Raw genomic sequence first — 27,810 nt, 5'->3', positions numbered from 1 at the left:
TGTCATTGCTTCCACCCATTCAAAGTGTTCTTTTGTTGCAACATAGTTAGAAGGTTTTATGTAGGAATGTATTAGTGCGGTGCAGGCTTGATGCTTAGGTGAAAAAGGCTTATAAGCCACAAATTTTTCAAGAACTTTTGACACTCTAGATGACTTTCTCATTTGTATTTCTTCTTGTTCTTCATTACTAGTATATTTTTCGAGGGCACATGGTTGTTCTAAATTACCCTGCCTAGAGTATTGAATACAATCTTGATTATCACAAATTGACTTTGTACATATCATGTCATCTTGATCTTCTTGGCTTTCATCAATATTACACTCATCAATCTTTGGAACTAAATCCAATAAAAAAAATACTCATCTATTTCTTTAAGGTTTTGACTTTAAAAAAAACTTTCCTTTTCCAAAAAAGATATATTTCTTAACACATAACTTTTTAGTTTTAAAATCAAAACATCTATAGTCTTTTTGATAATTTGCGTATTCTAGAAAAACATAAGGAATAACACGAGGAGAGAGTTTGTCATTTTTGTCAGAGAAAACAAAACACTTGCATAAAAAACTCTTAACCTAGAATAATCTGAAATTTGTTTAAAAAGTTTTTCAATAGGAGATATATTTTTCAAAGAAGATGATGTCATTATGTTAATAAGGTAAATTGCAGTTAGAGTGACTTCAACCCAAAAAAATTTCGGTACTTGATTTATAATAAGTAGAGTTCTTGTTGTCTATATAATATGCCTATGCTTTCTTTCTTTCAAACCATTTTGTTGAGGGGTATAGGGACATGATCTTTTATGTGTCATACCATATAGATTTAGATAATCTTTAAATTCTTTAGACAAAAGCTCTATTCCCTGAATCACTACGAAAGATAGAAATATCATTCTTGAATTTATTTTTGACTAGGTTATGAAATATTTGAAAGTGTGCGAAAACTTCAGATTTATGTTTAAGAAAATAGATTCAAGTATGTCGTGTAAAATCATCTAAAAAAATTACATAATACATAAAGCCGCCTTTTGATAGGGGTGGCAAAACCTGACACGACCCGCCAACCCACCTCTTAGGCGGGTTCGGGTTTGGAAAAAATGAACCCGTTTAATAAACGGGTCGACCCGCGTAACCCGTTTATTAAACGGGTCGGGTTCGTGTTAGGGGTATGCCAACCCGGCTTGAGCCATTTAATAAACGGGTTAGGCGGGTGGGTCAACCTGCCAACCCGCTAAGCCGACCCGTCAACCCGAACCGCCAACCTGAGAACCCGTTTACCCGACCCAACTAGGGATGGTAGTGGGGCGGGGCGGGGCGGGGCGGGGCGGGGGACAAGGTTTCCACCCCCGCCCCGCCTCAAAATTTTATCCTCCACCCCCTCCCCGCCTCCGCGGCGGGGATGGATTTTATCCTCCACCCCCGCCTCCATCCCCGTTTCATACCCTTCATCCCCGGTCCAAACGGGGATGAGGCGGGGCGGGGTGGGGCGGGGATATTGCGGGGAAAAGTGGTCAGGGCGGGGATTAGGCGAGGATCGTGGCGGGGACGGGGCGGGGCGGGGAAAAGTGCACGTCCACCCCCACCCCGCCTCCGTGGCGGGGATGGATTTTATCCTCCACCCCCGCCTCCATCCCCGTTTCATACCCTTCATCCCCGGTCCAAACGCGGCGAGGCGGGGCCCCGCTTTCCCCCGGTCCACTGCCATCCCTAGACCCAACCCATTTATTAAATGGGTTGGCGGGTCGTGTCGAGTTACTTGTTTATTGAACGGGCCGGCTTCGTGTTTGCCACAACCGACCCGTTTAATAAACGGGTCGGGTTCGGTTTGAGGTATGTTGACCCGCCAACCCGTCGGGTCGACCAACCAACCCGACACGATTGCCACCCCTACCTTTTGATATAAGAAGTGCGGGTCCCCACACATCCAAATATTTTAACTCAAGTGGTTGTGAAAAGACAGGTTCTTTCTTGGAGAGGTAATGTCTTCATTTTACCAAGAATACAATTTTAATATGTAAAGTTTTCAAATTTATAAAAAAATTTTTCTTTGGAAAAAACTGGATCTTGGATACACTAGGATGACAAAGTCCCTTATGTCATAAATAAAAATCTACTTTTTGAACATTACAACACAATGTATTCTTGGGTATTTTCAAATAATTCATGTAGTATAAGCCTCCTCTATGGCCTTCCTCAATCAGCTTCCATGACTAGCTATCCTGTACTTGACAACCACGAGAGGAGAAGGAAACATTATATCCATGGTTAGATAATTGAGAAACATATAAAAAGGTTTAGGTTAAGTTTATGAATATATCTAATTTATGGAATACAAAATCTTTTTGAGTTTTGAGAAATATTTTCAAAACTTTCTATTCTTTTTATCTAAAAAGATGTTCCATTAGTGCTAAAACATTTGGCCAACTTTAATTATGATATTCAGATAACATATCAATATTTGGTGTTATATGAAAAAAAAACACCTGAGTCAAGAAGCCAAAGAGATTTATCGGGATCGGAGATGTCGAAAGAAGAGACTGCGACTTCAATGGATGAAGATGCTCCTTTGAGTAGAGCTTAGTGCCTACATTAACTGAGTTAAGTACATGCTTTCAATGGATAGTTCACTTGATTCTTATGGGGGTCTGACAAAGGCAACCTTTTTTTCATAAGGCTTCTTCAATTTTGGACAATATTTTTCGCATGTCTCGGTTCACGACAATAGTAATAAATTACTTTTCTTTTTTCAAACTCATTTTCTTGTTTCTCATCATTTGTCCTCTCATAGTGTGAAGGTTTGTAGGTATGAACATAGTTTTTCGGTCTAGATACGGTTATGACCGAGTCATCATCACACTTGGAGATTCTCTTTTCAACTATGTCACATGGGTGCAGGTGTGGCGCAATTTAAAAAATTTTGGACACGGGGACTCAAATATATATATATATATAACAATAATAAGACTCGGTCAAAGTTGTGCCCATTAGGGGACACGGCTATATATATATATAACATTTGATATTTTTTTTTAGTTTTTTGCCCTAAAAAGTGGACAAAAATAGACTCACTCAAAGTTGACCGAGTTCAAAATGTGGACAAACTCGGCCTCGGTGTGTTGACCGAGTCCGACACTTGGTTGACCGTGTTCGTGTCCGAAGCCACACCCGTGTCCGCACCCGTGTCGGGGCGTGTCGACGTAGGTGCGTTGACCCCCTAGCCGAGTCCGTGTGACATAACTTTTCAAGCTTATTTTCTTCCATGCTTAATTCTTCTATCGTGTCTTCTATTGAAGGCACTTTTCCTCGATGAAGAAGAACGAATTTGGTTGATTCAAACTCTGATCTCAATCCATTAATAATTTGAAAGAAGTATTTCGTATTTATTTAATTTTGACGAAGTTCTATGTCTTGCAGACAATGTCATTTTGGCTCAAGAAGAGCCAACTCTTCCCATAATTCAGACATGCTATTATAGTATTCTTTTATGCTCTTGTTGCTTTGGACCATATTTTATACTTTATCTTGAAAATTGCACATGTGCAATATCTTTAAGAGAGTACATTCTCCTAAGATAATCCCATGCATCGTTTGCATGTTCAAATTTCGCGAGACTTGAGCATTTTTTGATATCAACAATACTAATGAGCCAAGACATGATTTTAGCATGTCCCATTCTCTATTCCTTCCACTTTTTTTTCGTAAGGATATTATTTTTTTCAACCTCCGTAAGAGGTATCTCTTTCTCACCTTCTACCTTCATAAGGATTAGTTTGGGTTCCGGATCGGTCCCATCCACTAATCCCAACAACTTCATTCCCCATATAAGATGTTTTATAATTGAAGCCCATGTTACATAGTTGGAATCATTGAGCTTAATGGGTTTAATGGTGACATTATCATTGTCATCCATTTTACAAGGTTTGAGAAAGAAGAAAGATAATAAGAAGAGTGAAGAAGCAGACGAGTACTTCACTACCAATAAAATGTATGAACACTTTTCCAATCTTTCACACGATCACGATCTCACATGCACTTGAAATAGGAATTGCAAAAAGAGCTTCACCACTTTTTCAAATTTTGAATGGCATGTTTCCCGATGTACCAATAAAAAACTTGGCTTGATCACCAAGCTCTAATACCATGTAATGAAATGAGCTCCAGGGTCATCAACAACAAACACTTCAAGGAGCTCCAACCAAATATCAGAATTGGACACTCTCAAGAACCAAGAGAGGCTCATACACGAATACCCAAAAAAGGGTATTTCAACACCACAAGAAAAATGGATATTATTGATAATAAATCACACCAAAAAAACTACAACATTTGCAGGGGGAAACACTCCATATATATACACAATAGAGAACAAGAGAGCTCCAACGACTCTAAATAGAGCCGTTGGAAGCCCAACGACTATTTTTTTGACTTTAATCAAACCTTTGAGTAGTCAAATATAGTCCAAAAAGGTTAAAAAAATAAAAATAGGAAAAGGAAAAAATACCTATACAAATAATACTAAAAAGAAAAATAAGAAAACAAGAAAATATCTTGTAATACATTATTTAACAAGTTAAAACCAAACTATAAGCTGACAACCTAAACTGACAAAGCCGAGGTTCTATAAGCAAACATGACATTAGGGTGAACACATTGAGACTACTGACTCGAAAGCTGTCTATATTCACCACTAACTGTTTTTGGATTGCTTGAGGTATTAGAGGAATCAATAAGTGGCTGGGACATCAAAGATATTTACATAATTGTGGGTATAAGATTAATATCAAACATTTGGGTATAATATGATTATTACTCAAGAATGTTGTTAGATGGTTGGGGAAGGGAGGCGAAGAGAAATCTACTTTTGTAATTCTTAAGGAGTTTAAAGGTGAACTCATATTACAAATTTTTGTGTAGAACCTAGTTTCTATCTCAAGGAAGAGGATTTTTTAGAATGACTTGGGCGTGATTAGATTATGTTCATGTATGCATCTTGTATGCATTAGTTGCCTCTATCTTAATAAAATTCAATACTTTTTATTTGTTGTGTATGCTCTAATGCACGATGCCTACATCGCCACTCCATTGGCCACATGGATGACCCCGGTGGTGGTGCATCTTGTATGCATTGGTTGTCTGTATAATAATAAAATTCAATACTTTTTATGTGTTGTCTATGATCTAATGCTTTATATTTTATGTTATTTATTTCAAGGTCTTTGTAGATCTTGATTGAGAGCTTGATAGATTTGAACAAGACATTTTAAAGACTCTTGTATTATTGTTTATTACATGGTACCCGAGTTTAGTCTGTTTTCCTTTTGAGTATATACTTTGGAAGAGTACTCGTGTTGTTACCCCCAAAAATTGTAACCTTAATTATTGTTCAAATATTGATATTTCGTGACCAATTCTTTTTATAAGTATAAGTAAATCAGATCTTATAACGCAAAAACGATTTTAAAAAACAGTTAAGACTTTGGGCAAGGTTACACTAAGGATAACAATTAAATCAAAATATACGAGGTATACACATTTCAAGCCACATATAATACAAGACTGAAATATGAAGAGTTTTAATTTTATTTTAAATCAGACTATAAAAACAATAGTCATATCTTTATATGATAAAGTATTTGAAACAAAAAGATCATGTCTACCAAGATCGTAAGGTAAGAGTGAACCCTCAAGGATGAAGCTTGACTAGTCTTTCGTTCCAACTACTCATCATACTTTACCTGTCCCCCCTTAAAACGTGGTCTGACTCGCTAAAATCTGGTAGAGCAACCCAAACTCAAACTTAAAGAAAATATATCAAGCATTTAAAGGTAAATACATGATATATTATTCATCAACAAGTGACAGAGACAGGCAAGGGGACATCTAATAAATCATCCATTCAAGCATTTAAACATAAGGCATTTAAAAGCATTCCATCCCTTAATATTTCATTCAACATGAAGTCACATTATAAAGCATAATTTATATGCATTCAAGACATACAAGTCATCGCTTGAATATATATATATATATAAAAGACATTCAGGTCATTGTGTCATAGTTTTCATAAACAATAAGTCAAATCATATTTGAACACACACATACTTTCTAAGTAAATCAGTTAGATATTCACAATACACATCAATCATGATACATAGGCATGATATATTCATACGAGACAATCATAATGCAATCATTTGCAACAAAACTATGTTGGCATGATGTGTCATTCGCCTAATAAGTCAACCTAGTCATTTGTAGGTGTGATGTGTCATTCACTTTTACGCTAACATAAGCATCACAATCATAATCTCAATCTAGATTTAAAATCAATAAGGATTTGATTCTCACATCTGAGTTCAACATATAATTATGCTATAACAGAAAAACCTAATTTATAGGTCTATAATTGGGTATGCCAATCAACTCAGAAGATCATCACAATTCATCGTAACACTTCATTTAGTCATAATAAAAATTTATAAGATCCATGTCAGATCACCTGGTTTGGGAAATGAGAAACCTTACAAGCAGTTACCGCCCTAGATAGATGGGTCGCCCGGTCTTGGACAATGTACTTCCTCACAGGAATATACCGTCTTCGCGGGCTACTCGCTCTTGAACAATGCACTTCTTCACAGAGAGTCAGAGACTTACCGTTCTAGCCGGATTTCCTGATCTGGTCATATACACCCTCATAGAGAATCATTTGGGAACTGTTATTCAACAACTGTGATATCCAGTGAAAACTATTGTGATATATGCATCAATATAATTGACCACTCTTAGGTTCGATAGCCACCAACACGGCCACAAACATGTATACAATCAATATGCATCACATCATACATCACTTTATATGATATTTAAATCATAAAATCACACATTTAACCAATAAGGTTCTATGAAGCATGGTTCACTATTGAACTTAAACATTTATCGCATGCATTCATAATTTCACATCACATGACATATAAATCATATCATACAGAAGAATATTATTCTACACATTATATCATCACCACAAGGAACATTGTATTTCATAAATTAAACCTCGAAGCATGTGTAAACAAACACGAGTTTTATGCATGCATACATGAACATTTCATAATATGAAACAACTAAACCTCAACATACATATCTCCTACGTAGTTTCAGTTATGCACGTAGGATTCAAGTCATATATATATTTTCACCACATGAATTGATATATCACCTTAGATATAATTGCGTAAGATAGGTCAAAATCTCATTGACCATCCCACCATACATAATATACACGTTTCTTAAGCAAACAAGACATACAAGTTTAAAACAATTTCTAACATTTGAAATATGCATGAAACACGACTTACACATATCCATATTAGTTATATGTGTACAATGTATCAAATTCATACAAACATACAAAATAAGATAGTATGCTTAATCAAAAGTATGATGACACACATTGCGTAGATATTATACATTCATAAGTGTATGAGCATTCAAACCCACACACAGGTGTACCTACAACAAACACATTCCATATTTCGCTAATTACAATCATGACAAGCATGATCTTCGAACTAAAATAATAAGAATCCTAAATATTTACAACTAAATGTAGTGTGTGAGCATCAAGGTGTTGTATACAATAAAATAAATTATTGTGTAATGCATTTGCCTCACATATACTTACTATGTGTGTTTACTCGATTTGCATTTTGCATTGCATTTAATGCACACTGGTTTATAGCCGTTTTGATACTTAGCATAAGTACCATATTTTTAGTATGCTCTGCACTCAAATTAGTTAAACATATAGGCAACCATAGCACCCCTAGATATCCGCAACTACGTGTGGTGTGTGCGCAATTTATATTTACAATTTGGTTAAGAATTTAATGTCACACATCATGCTTACATGATAAATGCATAAACCTGCTTTCTACAAGTTCGATTAAGGTATCTTATCTTAATAATGTGAAGAATAATGAATCAAAACCCAAAAAACCGAGGGGTTTCAAAGTCTGCAAAGACCGCTACCCAAGCAATACAATGAACCCTTTGTCTGATGTTGTCTGTTTTGAAATCGTTGTAATTTTGAAAAGATTTTTATATGTAAAACATGTGAACACCAGACATCAAATAATAAAAACCGGTTCTCACTAGTGGATGAGATCGGGTCGAACTCAGGGAACGAGAATATTTCGTATTCAAGCACACAAATCTAAACTATTCTTTATTGCTGCATTATTAAATGTAAAATGTACGAGAAAAGTAAAAAAACTAACTATTACAACAAATGAATACCCTTCGCAGAGGGCGTAAAATGCGATATTTACAAACCTAGAATTAAATTCCTAATTCTAAACTGAAAAGTCAAAAATCTTCTACTCTTGCGTTTTCATGTCACGTATGCGCTTCAGCTCCATTCCTGTGCTATCCTACACAAATCAAATGAACACGAGCAATACCAGAGATAGAAGAAATAACATGTATACTAAAAAAATACTAATTAATTGCTAGAAAACTTGAAAGAAATATGCTAGCTAATCACTTAACAAATGATTACTGACTTACTTAACTAATCACTACCAATGACTAAACTAATCAACTAACTAGTTATTTAACTGATCAACTAAGTAAATTCACTTAACAATTAACACTTAATTAACACAGGAAAGGACTTGCTAAAAAAAACATGAAACTCTGAGATGAAATTAAATGATGAGATGAAATTAAATGAAAGACAACAAATCAAGGATTAAAAGAAACAGGAATTGCAATGAATGAGTATACAGGAAATCAACAACTAAAAAAAACCAAGAAACCTGCTAAATGAAGAAACAAGAATTCAGAATAACAAACAAAACAAAAAATGCAATAAAAAAACTGTAAAATGACTAAAAAAAAACTCAGGAAAAACAAAACATGAAATGGAAAAAAACTAGAAAACAGGGAATTGGTTTCAAAAACTAGAAAATGAAATAACAGAAAAACAGGAAATAAAAAAAAGCAGGAAAACTGGAAAAATTGAGATGAACAAACAAGAATTTAAAAACTGCAATATGTAAAAGTAGGAAATTACAAGAAAAATATTACAGAAAATTCAGGAATTAATCAAACAGGAAATTCAGAAAAACAAGATATGAAACAAAATTAAAAATCAAAGCAAGCAAAACAGAAAATTTAAAAACAAAGCAACTATTAAATGAATGATGAAAACAGAAAAAAAAAAATAAAACAGGAAATTTAATGCAGGAACTTAGCAGAACGAGAAACATGAAATCCGATGAATGCAAAACTAAAACAAGAAATACTGAAAACAATAAAAAACTATCAAGAAATTTAAGGAACTATGCAACTAAACTAAAGAAAAACAAGAAATTAACAACATCACACGATACAGCTAAACAAAAAACAAGAATTAAATTTACAGGAATTTACTAAATGCAAAACATGAAATCAAGAATTCAGTAGATCAAGAGATGAATGAAGAATAAGGAATTTCTGAATGAAGAAAAACAGAGAATCAAGAATGAATATGCAGAAAAGCAAAAGAATGTGAACACACGAGATTCAACATGTAACACAGGAAATTCATGTAAAAAAAAACAAACAGAAAAAAAATATATGTAATAAAAAAAACAAATGCGATGAATGCATAAACAGTAATTCAGCAAAATGAAAAACAAACTTAGCAAAATGAAACACAAGAATTCGAAGAATGAACAAACAGGAAATTACATAGAAAAGAAAATTTTACAGGAATTAATCAAACAGGAATTTCAGAATGAACAAAAATCAAAACATGAAATTACAAAATACAGAGTTCGATCTTTTTATTTTTCTTTTCATTTTTCTGAAACAACAACAGAACGACAAAACTAATTGAAAAGAAGAAGAAGAAGATGAATCTGAAGAAAAATAAGAAGAAGAAGAAGAAGAAGAAGAAGAAGAAGAAGATGATGCAGACTTACCGTAACAGTAGAGGGGTTAGGAAAGAGGGCGGTCATCCACCCGTACGCCTTCGCCGGAATGAAGAATACACCTCCACCGGAAAAGAGAAGAGAAATAGGGAGAAGGGGAAGGAGGGAAGAATGAAGTGGAGGGGAAGGGTTAGGAAAGAGGGAAGAGAGGGAAAAGAGGGAAAAGAGGGGAAAGGGAAAAGGCTCTGGCGCAAGAGGGAGACAATTGTTTTTTTTTTCCCATTTCTGGTTTTTAAAAACAGCAAACTGGTTTGAACCGTTTTGTTTTTTTTTCAAAAATTTTAAAAAAACTGCTTTAAAAAACTGTATTTGCTAAAAACCTCAAAACTAAACTAGTTTACTCTAATCTAATTCTACTTATTATTATTTTATATATATTTTATATTTTTATTAAAAACTAAAACTACTACGTAAATAACAAACATTAAGATATGTACTAAATTGCAAAATAAAGTTAATTTTTCAAGCATTTTCTAGTTTTAAATCATTTTAGCATTTTTACTCAAAACTAACATAAAATTGGGTTTTTAAAACCTTTTTTTTATGAAATCATGCATATTTTAATGTTAATTAACCCTGAAATATATGCATGATCAAATACCCCCATGCTTATGTTTTGCTAGTCCTCGAGCAAACTAGAAAAATGCAAGAAATCAAACTATCACCTAACTCACTTTCGTAGGAATCACAGTTGCATTTAGCTCATGCAACAAAGCCCTTTCAACCCCTGGGTTACCCAAGTGGACGAGTAAGGTCTCGTGAGGGTTTGCAGTGATGCTACCCACAAACATCTCTGTCATGTATGCAAAATATTACATATCCTCATAAGTAGTAGGTAATTAAAGACTTTATTTTCACAAATATTTCCTGTTATTTCAAAATCACAATATAATTAGAGTTTTTTATATACCACCACAAAAAAAGAATTTCTTTCACTTTTCTAAATATCACAATTATTTATGTTTTATTCTTAGAAAATTCAATAAAAACATATTATTATTTACTTATCCTCACTCATATATTTTCTGCACAGGTTTTCTCAATCACGCTTCTAAGCACTGAACTTTTTTTTTTCTTTTTAAGCTCTTTTCTTGATTTTTCATTTTTCACGCTTTTTTTCTTTTTCTTTTTGCGCATTCATTTTTCCCTTATAGCTTGCGTGTGGTCTGCTTTTATGCCCTATGCAATGTTAATATTTTCTATACTTTTTTTTTTCAATGCATACCAAAAGATATCAACTAAGACATAAAAGTGACTTCCTTCATTCACCTTTGCAACGTGAGAGTCAAACACTTCAACTTGTGTCTGTTCTCAGCTACTTAGGATCACAAAGTTTTCCACTCTCCCTTTCGAAATGGAATTCAAAAGTTTTAACTTGCATCTAAGTCCCATCTACTAAGGATTGTGAAATTATCCAAACAACCTAACACATGCTTCTTTTTTCACTTTTGAACTCATTTTTGCGCTTTTGTTCATTTGCTTAGTTTTTCAAAAACAAGACTGCGCATATTCATATTTATGATTCAAAATAAACTTTAACATGTATTTATCATCATTTCTTCGAAATTCGCATAAACCACCATAATTTTTAGATCCATGTCAGAAAAAAAATTTCGTGGGGCTTAAAAATCCTCTAAAAACATCAGATTTGAAATAACATTCATATAAGTTCAAACTCTTTCTTTAAAAACCTACTTTTCATGAGAGATGTGTAAACATGTGCAAGAACGTCAACAAAAATATCAAGGTGTGCAAACTACACCCTCCCCCATGCTTGAATGACATTGTCCCAGTGGCACTCTCTCATGCTTATATGAAACTACATGAATGCACATGAGAGGAAATAAATGAGGGAAAAGAGTAGAAGCAACTTGACATGAATTTAAAAATATACGTTCTATGAATGCAATTTATACATGACATGACATGAAAACTATGAATAAAACGAAAAAGGAAGAACAAAATAAAATCTATAAATTCTAAAGAAAATCTAATAATATACAAGATATGGGTTGCCTCCCATAAAGCGCTAAGTTTGACATCCCCAGTCAGACGGATCCCTGGAAAAAACCTTCATCGTCCATGAGATCAATGGACATGAAGTATCACTCAATCAGGCTCTATGAAGAAAAGAGTGTCATCTGTGACACTGCGCACTGTGTTTCCATCCCATCTACCTCTAAATGTGGTATCATGACTCTCTCGACATGAAGAACAAAAATTAGTTTCATCTGAGAGACTAGTCAAGAAATGAGAGTCTAGGACCGACCGACTATCAATGAATGCAACTTCAGACAAGTGGTGAATATGATCTGGCTTGACTTGGTCAAGCATCTTCTGCATCTATACCTCTTGCTTACTGAAAGCAATCGGTGATCCTAAAGGTTGAGAAAATGGGACTTTATGAAGATGTGAAGAATGTAACAACTGAGGGCCTTGCCCCTTCTGTTGAGGTATAATGGAAATCGACTCGTCAGTAGAAATGATATGAGGCTCATGATTCGATTCTTGAATGGGATGATACGCCTTCCCGCTTTGAAGGGATGTAACAGATTTAACCTGCTCATGATGTGAATCGTTGGGATGCAGGTTAAATGACACAAAATCCTCTCCCTTTGAGACAACAGGCCTACTAGATGGGTTCCCCTTGCTTTGCGTACTGAAGGTCTCAACCAACTGTCCCATTTGAGTCTCTAGCTTGGCTATTGACTGCGTATGAGAGCTCAAAACTTGTAATATCCTATCTTGGAAGGATTGACTAGGTGAAGGCTCATGAGAATGGGGTTGAGTATAAGCAGGTTGGGCTGGGGGATAACTCGATTGCTGAAATCTAGGTGCATAACCGCCTTGCCTGGGTTGGCTCTGGGAAGGGTTAGGGGGTGGACCTATGTCACAGGGATTCGGCTAGCAGGGTGCCGCACCCGCGTCGACGCGACTCGATGCGGGTGCGACACCGGGTGCGGTCAACCCTATCCTGGGTGCGTTGACCGCACCCAGGATCATTTTGGTCCATTCTTGTTTTGGATTTATTTTAAAAAAAAAAAATTGCCCAAATGGGCTGCGAATTTTTAAAAAAAAAAAGTAATGCTGACAGCTGCTAACAGCTGCAGCAGTCTGCTGTCAGCTGCTGACAGCTGTAGTAGTTGTCTGTCAGCTGCAGCAGCTGACAGAGCTGCTGACAGCAGCTGACCCCCTTATATATATATATATTTACATTTTTGCCCCTGCCGCACCCCCGCACCTGGGTTTTTTGGAAGTGCCGAATCCCCGCACCCGCGCCCGCACCCGCACCCATGTGACATAGGGGTGGACTGATGAGGTGGTTTCGCCAACCTGAGTTATAAGTGGGTGCAAATGAATCATGCTCGGTCCTAGCGAAACCTTGGACAACATTCACCTGCTCCTGAACGAATTCAGGATATAGTGGTGCTGCTGGACACTCTAAAACACAGTGTGCAGGGCTAGTACATAGCTCGCACACTCTTCCTACTGGACTTCGCGAAGAATTGGCTAAGAGTTGATTTAACTTCCTAGTCAACTGGTCAACCTTGGTACGCAAATCTAACTCGGACCCTACTTCGGAAATCCCTACTTTCCTAGGACCACTAGACATAGGTGTAGTCCTATCGAGCCGTGAAGATAAAGCATGATGCATCGTGTTTTCACTCAAGGTCTCAAATAGAGACCATGACTCATCCTCACTCTTGAGCATAAAAGTGCCCCCACAAGACGAATCAACCATTTGACGATGCTTCTCAGTAAGCCCGTCATAGAAATACTGCACCAACTGCCAACGAGGCACCTGGTGATAGGGACACTTGCGGAGAAGATCTTTCAATGTCTCTCAAGACTCGTGAAACTGTTCTCCCTCAATTTGAGAAAAACTGGTTATAGCTTTACGAAATTGATTCGTTTTACCAATTGGGAAGTACTTTTTGAGGAATTCGCGCTGCATTCCTTCCCAAGTAGTAATACGAACTGTCTCAAGAGCTTTTAGCCAGTGCTTGGCTTTATCCTTGAGAGAGAACGAAAACAAAGTTAACCTCATTAGCATCATCTCCAAAGTTATTGATTCACACTGTCGAGCAAATCTCAAGAAATTCGTCAAGATGACGATATGAGTCTTCATTGCTAAGGCCATAAAACAAAATATAATTTATATATAAATAGTAATTTATAACCCGAAATAGTTCTATAAATGCAAATTATGCCCTAATTGTTCAGAAATGAACAAATAAACAAATGAACATGTAATATATTAATAAATGAAATTCAAAAGCTAGAAACACATTTCTAATTTGAGGATAAAAATGAGTTCTTTATTTATTAATAATCCTTAAAAATTACAGGTTTTATAAAATATGTTGATGAATCCATTTTTTAGTCAAATTAAAGATTACCAAACTTGAGAATGGATGAATCAATCTTTTATCAATGGAAAAAAGTGTAGAAAAGAGCTTTAGAGTATTGAAGAGACTGAAATAAGTATGGCTGACAATAAGAAGAATGAAGATGCAACCTTAGCCGTCTCGAGATTAGGAGCTTCCATTAAGACATATAAGCCTCATTGTCTAAAACAGAATAATGGAGAAGCGATAAATCTTGTTTATCACCATTATGGAGAAGCTGGGCACCTTAGACTTGAATTCCCAACACTGAAAGCGAGAAATCTTATTTATCACTACTATGGAAAAGTTGGGCACCTTAGGCTTGAATTCCCAAAGCTGAAATAACTCTAGCTACATATCCAACAAGGTTGTTGGAGATCTCAGTTGATGACTATCTCAATTATCTGTAGCTTTGGTATGTCAACTTAACTCTTAAATTCTGAAGCTTATTTTCATATGATTCCTGATTGATGCCTATTATCTGATTGTTGCATCAACTGATATTTAACACATGTTTCAACTATTGATAAAATGCTACTTTATTCAAGGGCGTTGGAAATTTCAAAAGTTCACGTACAAGTTAAGATGTATTCTTTAAATTAAATAGTTAATATGTACTTTTAAATTAAATGTGTTCTTTTAGTTTCTCAAATTTCTAATCATACAAATGTTTTCTTGTTTGCTGTAGAATCTTTAAGCAGATAAGTTGAGAGTGCAAGGCCATTTCTATGAACATTTTGTGAAGGCTTAAAATTTTTGTTTTGTAATATTTGCCAAATAGACTGATCCATTCTTATGACATACGAGATTAGGACACTTTTGGTGTCTCCAAGTTCTAGTCATTTTTTTAATTTAAACAAATTTTGTAATATTAACAATATTTTGGCTACTTTTTTAAAATAGAAACTTTTATCACTTTTAAACTTTTTAAGTTGATGTACACAGATATATGGTGACTGGCCCCTATAACATCAAAGGGGGTGTTTATTATGTAAATTTGTTAAGAAATTTTCTCATTCTTTTGAGCTTTTCATAACCAATTAAAAACTGGTTCAATGTTTGAATTTGTATTTTCTGCTTATGTAGGAAAACATTTTAAAATTTGTTTTAATTTTGCAAAAACAAAAGTTTTTGGTTGCAAATATTTTGTTTTTTGAAAAAAAAAAAATGAATACAGGAAGCGATGCATGAAGCGGAAGCGGAAGCGGAAGCGGAAGCGGGGAAGCGAGTTTTAAAAAGTCATATGAAGCGTGAAATGGGATTCATTTTGGAAGAAAGTGCGAAAGTGTGTGAGAAGCTAAAAAAAACATGAAGGAAATGAGGGAGAAGCTAATTGGAAGCGAAGGAGAAACAAAAAATATAAATATTAACAAGAGAAACACAAAAAATGAGAAGGAAGCGAAGGGGAAACAAGTGGAAAGTGATCGGAATCGAGTGAGAAACAAAAGGGAAGCGAGTGGGAAGCACACTTCCTATGAATGGAGTATTTAACTCTTCAAATTGACTATGGTTCCAGCTTGCAAGTCTATTTATGACTACAAAATTCCATTGAATTTCCTATACACTGGAGATACCTACTTTCTTGTATAATAACTTTACGGTCTCCATTTTTTCATGCTTTAAGATAAAAAATGGTCAAATACAGTTGAAAGGAGTATTCTTCTCCAAGAGAATACGCATTATTTTCAGCGATGGAGGGAGGTTTAACCTGTAGATCTTTATCATGACTCATCTCTTCAAGCTACTAATGATTTATGAAGTGTCTATCTAACTTGAATCTTATATTCACTTCTCCTCTTCTATGATCATTCCAGGTACAACATCTAACAACTGAGTAATCTCAACGCACACACACATTTATTTCTTAGGTCATGCATGGATTGTGTGCCTTTTCATAGTAGCTTGAATGCATTATTTATCCCATTTCCATACAATTTGAGATCAAACTTCAATGCATGTGGTATATGCTAAATTCACAGTCATGAACTATTATTTCTCACATTGTCTTTTGTACCATTAATTCCAAAACATTGGGAGTTTAATTGTAGTTTTCTGTATTTTACTCTGTATTTATATTTGGAATAGTAGAGATATTTTGGTTGCACAATCACTTGGAATTACCAGACATTAAACAATGAAAACTAAAGATGTCACTCCTCCATTTCAGTGTGACGGAGACATTTGGTCACTATCAAGCACATGTAAACTGTGAAAAGGATGTCATCAAGGCTGAAGAAAAGGTAATAACTGAGTTCTTTTAATGTCATCATTGTAAAAAACTAATGTATTTTTACATCTGAACGTGTACCACTAACATGTCATTCACCGTAGATTGTATGGTTAGGGTGGATGATGCAGCATTAGGAGTTTTATCCTTATTTGATCTGTGATAGTTGCAATATGCAAACATAATTATTGTGTGCTTGCAGCGTGCACAATTATCATTCATGGCTCCCTAAACATGTTGCTTGCAAATATGTTGTTTACATAACGAAGAACTATGCATTTGTTTTTAGATGTAACATTAGTTGGGGCTCCTACAGGTAATCTTTTCCTGCTTTTGAAAATTCAATTAGCATCTTGAACTTCTTGAAGAACTCCGTTTCACTTGTGATCAGTTATAAGTTGATTTTTCTGGCCTCGGATAAGGTAATATATATACTTTGTAGCTTAGTCTCTCTCTCAAATGGTCATCAATTGCCTGGATCTGTGTTTTTGCTACTGTAAAGCCTCAAGTCCTTGGTGACTTTTCTATTGCACTTGATACCAATCAACCATTCTTGAGCAAAACTACCTGGATTCTAGAAAATCATGCTTTATTCCAGTCCCTGTACTCAAACTACCATAGTTCCACTTTGGTGCTAATTTGGCTCAGAATTGTCGTACATGTCATTGTCATCATTAGAATCCCGAAAGTGGCACAATTTTGGGCAGAATCTGATCATTACAAGGTGCATCCATAGTAGGACAGCTTATGCAAAGTTTCATGAATAACGATCAGAAAGTCAATATTTGTGATATAGCAACTTAAATTTAGCAAGAATTTAATCATTGCAAAGTGAAAATCAATGGTATAACAACTCATGTAAAGTTCCGCTTCCAAAAAGCAGATTGTCGTGAAAGAGGAAGTTATATAATCTGTTTACAAAGGCTGTTACTGATAGTTCTGCTAGATAATGTTGCTTCTCCAGTCTCCACCAATGGTTGTCAAGATTTTTTGGATTATTTTAGTGGCCTTCATGTTTAAACTTTATATATAATATATGCTTATTTATTTTTATGGTGACACCCTTTTCAAGTCCTCTCTTGCATTGAAACTACTATGTGCATAGTAAGTAAAAAACTAATCTGCATAGGAATGGGTCTAGAAACTCTATGATGCTTATCTATCTTGTTGGTTGAGCCCTTCAGTTCGCTTCTTGCATGGGAGCTACTACTGCACACAATGTATAAAACATCACATACAGCCCACGCTAAAAATTTGTCACCCATGTGAAAGCTTTGGTGGGGCAGCTTGTATCTATTTTAGTTTTGGGTACTTTATTTGTATCAATGTACCATGTGTGATTTCTGTTGAAGCATATCTTCGAGGTGAGAGTGGGTGGACAATTTCAGAACCGACACATTGTATTTTCTGGCTTCTACTTCTTGGCAGCTACCCCGAATTGGGCGTCTTGGGATCTACAAGTATTCTGTAATGAATGTATGAGAAAACCCTCTTTGAATTTGCCCAAGATATATGGAATTCTTTTTTTTTTTTTTTCAAATCTCCAGATCATGTTATAAAAATCTGGTTCAAGCTTGGTTGAAGGTGGTGTAGGCCTCTTTCCCAGTCTGGCCTGCTTGGGTCCTTGGTAACACCTACCATGTAGCAAGTTTAACCAAGAAATCCACACTTAGATTGAGCTGTGGTGGTTAATGATTGTTTTATTATGCTCTTATTCTTGATAAAGTTTATTCAAGTGCTTTCAAGCTATTTTGCTGTCTATAGCAACAAAATAGTAGGAAAAATATTTATTAGTCTGTTAGCTTACGAAATTTTTCTTTGTTTAAAATCTTATGGTTCTTTTGCTTGCTGTCACTGCTGAAGTTTGAACTTGAAATTCTGGGGATCGTGGTTTGAATGGCTATCAAGAATGTCTAATTGAAAAGCAAGAGTTTGGAAAATGCCAACAAATTAATTATAATCCTTCAACTTATGTGCTCTTTAAGTGCGTTTACAGAAACAGATGCAGTTGCAACAAGCTGAAGATTTGGCTGAGCCTGAGCCTGTAGACAAGGAACTTCCAGCAAATTTAGTCACGCTCCAACTCTTTGATGATATCTGCCGACACTAGCCACTAGCCAGGTGTATGATAATGCATTAAGGAATATTGGGAGTCACTTCATCATAAAAAAAAGAACCACCTGTTTTTTTTGCAGAGCCTGTCAGTAGTCGATGCATTTTTTGTTCTTATGTTGGTCTGGGATTTATCTTGTAACCATGCATGGCAGTCTTATGTGCTCTGTTGTCAAGCATCTCTGGCTCAGCGATTAACTAGTATGTTTCAGTTGGGCCGTTTTATATAATCTCTAAGAATTACATGACTGTATGTATATCCTGCTTGTACATAATTTCTGTGATAAATCGCTAGTTATTAAATATAACAGATCAAGCCAAGGTCTGAGTTGACTATCCCAGTCATAGGCAGTCCTTTGGATCCATCCTCCATGTCCCCACTCTTTGTGAATGATCATCCCCACGTTTTTTTTTATTTGTTTCACGTATAATCCGGTGCCCGATAACTGGTAGATCTTAGATCTACCCTCTATGGGGTAGAACTCCATGGTTGGGACCCTCGCCTCCAGGGCCTATGCGGGAATCAAACCCCGGCTGCCTGTATGACAGCCAAGGCCCGCTCTAACAGTGTTAACTCCTTTTTGGGACATGATTATCTGTTGTCAGTTGATATTTCTTATCGCCATTAATAGGAAAGAAAATGCAAAACTTATAGGTAATGTTTGGAGGTGGTAGTATTTTTCACGCAAGATTCTATTATTCTTGTCATATGGATGGTATAAGGGCATAATTGTTGAATTTTTTTGACAAATTCATAATGTTCATATGTGCAGCCCTACAAAAATATATGGAAAATTTTCTCTTTTCTGTGGACATGGGATGTGTTTCCATATTCTCTACAGAAATTTCCTTTTTCCAATTGGGGTGTAGGGTGCTACATTTGTTTCTTTTGTGCTACTGTGTGTCGTCTTCTAGAGCAGATTGGTAAGTTGAGTGGGTTTGTAGGTTGAGAACCCTAATTCGTTAATCCATTATAATTACTTACTGCTGTGAATACTAAATTTTGTCATTGTAGGGTGCCAAACAATCTTTGATGGGCTAACCTGATCCAATCTGGCTCTGACTCCTACCTTTTTTTTTTGTTAGGGCCTTTCAAAAACCATACTTTCAAGTATTTTTTTTGCATGATCTATACCGTTGGATGTGTTTATCATTGTTTGCTCATTAAGGAGCATGTATTTGATTGAGATTTTTATGCTCTGGTGTATTTTAAGGTAGTAAAAAAATCAATGGCTGATATTATACTAAAATTTGATGATAAAATATTTAGACATCAAATCAATTTGAAAGAAAACTTGTTTCATAGCAAATAAGCAACGATAAACACATCTAACAGTTGAAATAAAGAAAAAAAAAACTTGAAAGTACAATTTTTAGAGGGTTCTAACAGAACCTAACGAAAAAATGGCAAAACCATTCTCTCAGTAATTACATATATTCTAGATACTAGATAGTATGATATGCTTAGTTATTACTTCTTTTGAAAGGGCCTTTGTATCAAATCGGTTTCATTCATGCACCATGTCATCCCTATCTTCGTGCCCCTCATTAGAATTTCACGTTGTTTTGTTCAAATGGCTCCACAGATGTGATCTACATCATTCATTTAGTAAATATCAACATCTGAGTCTGCGAAATCCAACATGTGGAGGATTTGTTTGTGTTTCAAAAATCAAGAGTTGACAAAACACACACTTTTGTTATTTAAAAAATCATATTTTTCAATGATCCAATGGTCAGTTTTTTTTTACTAAATTGACCATGTTGAATCCATCTAATAGGGTCAGATTTGATCAAAACAAATTGCATCATAAGATTTAAGAGGGGTACGAAGGATGACATTGGGGATGAGTGAAACCAAACTCCATTTGTATTTGGCCTCGCAAAGGGGAAAATTACTTTCCTCAAAGTGCTACCAAGATCAATATTATCATAAGATTATCAAAATTATGAGAAATTGTGCCTACATGACCATTAAAATAGAGAAATAAGCATATAAAATGAAAAAAAAAACATATGGTTGCACTTTTTTTTAGCCAAGCCAATAAGAAACATATGTTAGATGACAAAAAGGGAAAAGACTGAACACCCTGCAAGAGAATCATATTGGTGAAATTGTTTAAGGAGATTTTTGGAAGACCTAGGATAAATATATTTAAGAGAGTTGTTCCAGAAAAAAACTAAACAAAAAAATTATATAATTGTAGTCTGACGCCGAAAATTCCTATTGTCAAAAAAACAAGATTGAGATTCTCTTTTTGAAAATTCTTCAGCAGTCACTTTTCGATTCATCGTATAGAACTCCAACCATGGTAATGCTGGATTGGGTTAAGAAGGTTGTAAACGTAAGGTTTGCATGTAACAAGCCAAATTAATTGGTTTTGATGAGAAAAATATATAAATTCCATATATATATATATATATATATATATAGATAGAGAGAGAGAGAGAGAGAGAGAGAGAGAGAGAGAGAGAGAGAGAGAGAGAGAGAGAGAGATTCTCCCATTAGGAAAGAGTGTGATCATACAAAGTGGGCGGTTGGGGAAGGGTGACAAACTAGAATGTGGGTATAGGCTACCTGCGTTGAGTAAGTAAAACTTGATTCCTAGCATATATAGCATGAAGGATGCACAATGAACCGAGCTGGTCCTGGTTCATCTAGGTTAAGCCCAACCCAAAGCTTGTCGGAACAGATGAAGGAGCCGAGCTCGAACATGGTTTTGAGGCTTGGTCGAGTAAGAGCCGAGCTTCGTCAGCCTAATGAGCTCGATGAGCTCAATTAGGCTTGGTTGAGTATTACATTAAAGTTTTACATATATATTATAATTACTAATTAATATATATTTGTTAAATCTGAATCGTTGATCATAAACAGATCAACGGTTCAGACATCATATATATATATATATATATATATATATATATATATATATATATATATATATATATATATATATATATATATATATAAGGCCCTAAGGCCGTTTAGCAGAAGAGCGGTGGGTTTCAGGTTTACGAGTCCCTTCCCCGGCTCCGCGGCTCCAGGATTCATACGGCCGTCGCAGTCTGCCCTTGCGAGTTGGCCGACGCTCTTCGCTCGATGGTGTGACCCCCAAGCCTCATGCAGTCACCGTATTCCGGTGTCCTGCGGCCAACGACGACCACCCGTCACACGACGTCGCCAGGGGCCAGAAGTTCGTGAAAGAGGTCTACGATACGCTGAGGGCGGAGGGCCAACCCCCTGTGGCAGTGGAACGAGACCTTGCTGCTTCTACGTCCCTGAGCACGGTGGATTCTACGACCAGGTCCCCACCCCCGTCTCCAGCGTCCCTAACCCGGACGGCATCGTGGGTCCGAACCCTTTCTACTTCAAGATTGATCGATTGGGCGTCAGGTCAGGGTTCCCACCTCCTTGATTTCTCCTTAGATAGACAAGCGCACGGGTAATCCTCCATTTGCCTCCTTTGAACTTCAATTTCTCTTGTCCCCTTTTCTTCTTTTGTTAAGGTAAGAGTTCTGTTGAACTCGAGTTCTTTGTTCTCTTTTTTTCTATTTGTTGCTGAAAGGGTTTCTATTGAATTCTTTTTTTGATCAAAATTATTTCTACCCACCTAAGGTGACATTCTTTGCCTCCACTGAGATGGTGGCAATTTAGGAAAATTTTCAGAATTGTTTCTACAATAAAGCATAACACAAAAACTACCTAGATTGCTGCCAAAGGAAACAAAAAGATCAAAGCTTTTCTGAAACGAAGAAAGCTATAGCTAAATGCATGCAACGGAGAGAAAAAACGAGTTCAAAGAGACTTCATTTAGAAACGGATCTACCATTTTATCCATTCCATTTAAAAATCTTCAAAAAATATAAACATTTACAATCATATTTGTGTCAACAAAAATTCAAAACTGAAAAAATCATATCAACTAAAAAAGCTTATCAAAAAAAAAAAAATTCCAAAGTGTTACTAAGCGAATCAGTGTTAGGGCCTGTTTGGTTAGACCAAGTTATGCGGATAAAATGGATATTAGAAAAATCAAAACATGGAAATTTTATTTAGTGTTTGGCTAGCATAACAGAATAAAGAAAAATCAGGTTTGTTTAAAAACCCTGAAAAGGGAAAATCCAATTGCTACCTGGATTTATGGAAACTGGAAAAATTTCCAGAATTTTTTTATCTTAAAACGCTGTGCAGCTCTGTCTATTACCCGTTTGATGAAAAGCCTGAAAGAGGTGCCAATTGCATCTCTCAAGCTATCATGTAATTTGTTTTTATATTCATTTTTACTATTGGTTTTATTGTTGTTGATTTCTTTTCTTTGTGCTTAAATTCTTAACTACCTGATTATACCCTCTCTAACAAAAAGATTCAACATGGCTCGAGCCCTACAATATTGTGAGGTATGGTTCTAGGTTTCTTCTATGTTACGGCCAGCAGATGCCCTTTGAGTGGCATGTCATGGCATACAATTTATTGGCAGTCACAAGCAAATGTCATGAAGTTGAAAAACCAACCAAACACGCAAAAACTGGAAGCTGGATAATTCTTTCAGATTGTGAAGTACATCCAAACACTATAAATTTTCAGAACTAAAATGAAAGTTTAAAAAAGGTTTAATATTTGCTACAGTGGATTGTAGGTGCAATCGATCTAGCAAATGGGGTGGAACCCCTTGAGCTTTTTTTTCTCACATTTAACTGTCATAGATGTGATCTACATGTTTTTGTTTAGTGGGAACTGTCTTTTGGATCTACTAAATCTAACCTGTATACTGGTTTTTTAGACAATCCAAAAATCAACGATTATGAAGGCATTGATTTTTTCTTACTCATAAAAACATATTTTTTCATAAAAAAAAACAATCCCAATACATGCTCTATGAGGTTAGATTGTATAAAAAAAACTCACATCGTGAGATTAAAACTCTGTTGTATCTACAATCGATTGTAGCAAATATATTCCCTTTGCAACTAAACAGGTCCTCAGTAGACTGTATAAATATGAAACCAGAAAATCGATTTTCTGGATTTGCAACGAAACAGGCCTACAGTAGACTAAAACTATAATTATTTTAAAGAACAAAAAAAGCAGACAGAATAATAATAAAAAAAACTCCTCTGTAGCAAACGATGTACACTTGTCATGATTCCTTACCTACACTCGCGTAGGACAACATTGGGGCTTTTCCTGCAAAACGAACACAAAAGACACCCTAAGAACAGACGAAGAAGATCTATAGAGCCTCCAGAAAGAGCCACACACACCTGAATCCAAGGCGTTGTCATCAAACCATTTTCTGATGATGCTGTTTCTTTAATATATATATATATATATATATATATATATATATATATATATATATATATATATATATATGAAGTTTTGCTGCTACGAAATGCTAGAGACACGACGGGAGAGAAGAAAGAGGATGGAGGAGAGTTACGTTGCACGAGAGTGAGAGGATGCACATGGAAGGACAGATTTTATTGCCATATGTGCAGTAATGGTAGGGACAGATGACTATGGAAGGATAGTGATGAAGAGAAGAGCGGCTTGAGCTTTTTGAGCAGTTCTCGAATTCACGTCGGCTGCAGATACTGCCATTTGTGTAAGGGAGGAGAGAGAAATACAGGGAAAAAAGAGGAAGACCATGTTTTTTGATGGCCGGTTGTGAAATACAGCAGACATCTGGAAGCATGGGGGAGAGAGAAAGAGAGGACGGATGAGAGAGAGAGAGAGAGAGAGAGAGAGTTTTTGTTTTTCTCACGGATCCTTCAGCAACCGACTGTCCGAAGGTTGAAGAGGTCATCTCTCATGTACGGATCACCTTGTCAGCTTATATATGTCACTGTTCTTTCTGATTGTTTCTTTTTGTTCTTATTGAATTAGTAACTGTTAGCGTTACCTTATGCTTATGCGCTTTAGACATTTATTGTGCAAACTTTAATTACTTTGCTACTGTAGACACTGATCTATGATACACGTTTCCAGCTTTTTCTAGGTTCATCTCACAGAGGTAATACTTAACTTGTAAAGGTTCGATTCCTATATGCAACTGATTGGCGAATGTGCATAATCATATGAAGCACTGTATCCTAAGACCCAGCCTGATCGGTCAATAGGTCGAGCCCAGGTAGGGCCAAAATGAAACTTTCAATGAAGCCCGACCCAACGCAACTATGCTTCAGCCTGATAAGACCCAGGTCTGGCCTGAACCCAATAAAAGTAGTTTAAGGCTTCAGCGAGCCTAAGTCTGGGTCGGGCCCCTCAGTCTCCAATAGCCGGGCCTTGGGTCAGGCTTAGGGATGCACAACCAGCCAAGCTTGCTCCGGCCCGACTTGTTTAAACCCGGCTTGGATTTGTCACAATAAGTAAATGATCTGAGCTTGATCAGGCATTCGAGCTTGGTTAAGCTCAATTAGCCTGATTAAGCTCAGCTAATAGTCATATGGGGACTACTTGTAGGATATGTAGTGTTTTTGTTGATAATCATAAAAACAGGTTTCAACCAAGTGGGTAGAGTGTTTGCCATATATGTTTGTGGTCTCGGTTTCAAGTTGCCCTCTACACAATTACTCTTTTTTTTTTTAATGCAAGTTAATGCCGCTCGAGTGGAGCTGTGCCAGGCTCGAGCCGAGTTTGTACACAGCCTTTCAAGCTCAGCTTGGTTCTAGCAGAGCTTTTTGAGCCTGAACTCAGCTCCAGTCTGGCTGGTGTGCACACCTAGTCCGGCTAACCTGGTCTGACCCGATGCCTGCTCTTCATCCTTAGGGTGTTCTGGATTCCAACTGTTTGCATTTCTATTTGTTAATAGTACTTATGACTTGCTCCAAGGGTTTGGCATAGTCGTGTGGGGCCTAGGCCATTACATGGGCGGTCGAGGTTCGATTCCTGCAGGTGTCACTCTCTTGCACATGCTAATGTCCAGCATAGGTCATGGGGGTGAGGATCCTAGCTTCAGAGTTTTACACCTTTGGGATGATAGACCACAGGCATGGCAAGCTGAGCCAGTGGGAACAGTTCTCTCTCATACGATGTCTCTTCCAAAAAAAATAAAATAAAGCATGATTCGCTCGACTTCATTTTAGTGAGCCTTACTTAACCTAGCGTAAACCTACCGTGTGATACATTCTAGCAACCAGTGTGTTGACATGAATCTTTTTCATATATTTTCTTTTTCTATCATCTTTTTAAAATTGGTATTTGCTTCACTTCATATGCTGGAAGACGTTTGCTTTCTGGTTTGATTCTAATATCCAACCTTGTTCTTATGTTTTCATGCACTGACCTTGAGAGTGTCATAAGTGTTTTTTTAAGGATCTTTTCAATTACTCCAATAGTTTTCTTCTCCAATTTAGAATTGGGAAAACTTTTACAATTATCTAAACATAATTTTGGTTTCAATGATTAGTGGGACTTGGCCCAATCTCGGGGGCGAACGTATCTTTTTTTTTTTATATTTACATGGAGAATCCGCCCTCAGGATCAGAGACCTAGCTGCACTGGGTATGTCGGACTTGGGATCGCTGTCCTAGCAGTATGAAACTTTGTGGACTTACCCATTGCCCTTAGGGACTTGCCACGCTTCAGGTTGTGCAAGGGGTGGTGACACCTATGAGATTTGAACGTAGACTGCCTGCCTAGAGGCCTAGGCCCAATCCCACTATGCCAAACCCCTTTGCGGTGGTGATGAACATATTTCTATCTTTAACGGTACAAATTTGAAAGTAGTGAGTAGTGTCCAGCACATGGCACAAATGGGCACATCAAAGATTTAAGAATATTATCAAAGAAAACCATAAATCAGAAATAGTTTATGCTGTTCTGAGGAGGCGGTTTTCTTTTTTTTCTTTTATAGGTATTCAATGAATAGGACATGAGGATAACAAATGCTTAAAGAATCCTTATTAAAACTCTCTCTCTCTCTCTCTCTCTCTCTCTATATATATATATATATATATATATATATATATATATATATATATATATATATATATATACGGTGGTTTTGTACCATGTTACCAAACCGTGGTATATACTCTTGTTTAAATAGTTTTAGCCATCATATGGTAAATCTAACCCTGTAGATGTATTTATCTTAATTTATCTAACTGTATAGATGTATTTATCCTAATTTATTTAGTATAGTAGAATGCTTTATCATGTTTAATCCACCATAAGATTTTATTTTTGAGACGGTGAAAATCAATGTTTTACAATTCATGTAAATAAGGATGGTTTAAAAGTAGTATAAAACATCATATTGGAGTTAATTTTTTTTTTGAAAGGCAAGCTGGGGTTATTACGACACCTACCAGATATCTCTTAAGCCCCGTGTGGCAGAGGGATTCAAACCTAAGCCTTCAGCTTGGCACAGGACCCACTTGCCAATAGTGTAAAAACATCATATGGGAGTCAACTTTAATTAATGAAAATACTAAATATAATATGCTAAACACAATCCAATGGTTAGATGTTAGATTTTGCTTTTCAAGCTTAGATCTATGCAAGCACTAATATATATATATATATATATATATATGTATATATATATATATATATATATATATATATATATATATATATATATATATATATATATATATATATATATATACACACACACACACACGAAAAGTCATAGGTGCATGACCAAAACGAACTCGCGTGGAGTGTTCATCGTGCGCGTGATGTACGCTTTGTGTGCAGTTTTGCCGAACAGAGCATCCATCATGCGCGCGATGGATGCTCTGCACAAGTTCGTTTTGGTTATGTTCATAAGTGATCATGCGCCTATGACTTTTTGTGTGTGTGTATATATATATATATATATATATATATATATATATATATATATATATATATATATATAGAGAGAGAGAGAGAGAGAGAGAGAGAGAGAGAGAGAGAGAGAGAGAGAGTTGCTAACCAATTTTCTAGCTAATCGGGCTTTCTAAGGGTCTTTCCATATTTTACTTAAATATAACAGTTCATATGTGTTTAGCATGGTCGATTTACTAGGACATGACACTCTATTTTTTTTATACAACAACAACAACTACTACGCCTTCATCCCAAAACAATTGGGGTCGGCGATATAAACCAAAAAAGAAAATC

General features: G+C 36.0%; 1 protein-coding gene and 1 long non-coding RNA gene across 3 annotated transcripts in view; both read left to right on the top strand.

Moving 5' to 3' along the window:
* The window catches only part of LOC149840499 (truncated transcription factor CAULIFLOWER D-like), a 53,088-nt gene extending 34,095 nt beyond the window's left edge, over nucleotides 1-18,993 (top strand). The window contains exons 2-4 of one of the 2 annotated variants that reach the window (XM_090003183.1): nucleotides 16,524-16,596; nucleotides 18,012-18,059; nucleotides 18,580-18,993. In XM_090003183.1, the coding sequence (XP_089859309.1) occupies nucleotides 16,524-16,596; nucleotides 18,012-18,059; nucleotides 18,580-18,693 (235 nt within the window). In that variant the 3' untranslated portion in view covers nucleotides 18,694-18,993. The remainder of the gene's footprint in view (nucleotides 1-16,523; nucleotides 16,597-18,011; nucleotides 18,060-18,579) is intronic. The other variant, XM_090003184.1, reaches the window with a different exon arrangement.
* Nucleotides 18,994-21,704: 2,711 nt separating this feature from the next.
* LOC149840498 (uncharacterized) lies at nucleotides 21,705-24,552 on the top strand. Its single transcript, XR_016431562.1, has 2 exons — nucleotides 21,705-22,089; nucleotides 24,096-24,552. It is a non-coding gene; the product is annotated as an uncharacterized LOC149840498 (long non-coding RNA).
* The last annotated feature ends 3,258 nt before the right edge of the window (nucleotides 24,553-27,810 follow it).

This window comes from Nuphar pumila, chromosome 4, assembly GCF_984573655.1.
Source record: "Nuphar pumila chromosome 4, dmNupPumi1.hap1.1, whole genome shotgun sequence".
NCBI lineage: Eukaryota > Viridiplantae > Streptophyta > Magnoliopsida > Nymphaeales > Nymphaeaceae > Nuphar > Nuphar pumila.
Note: the sequence above shows the minus strand (reverse complement) of the source record. Positions and strands in the feature narration are given on the sequence as shown.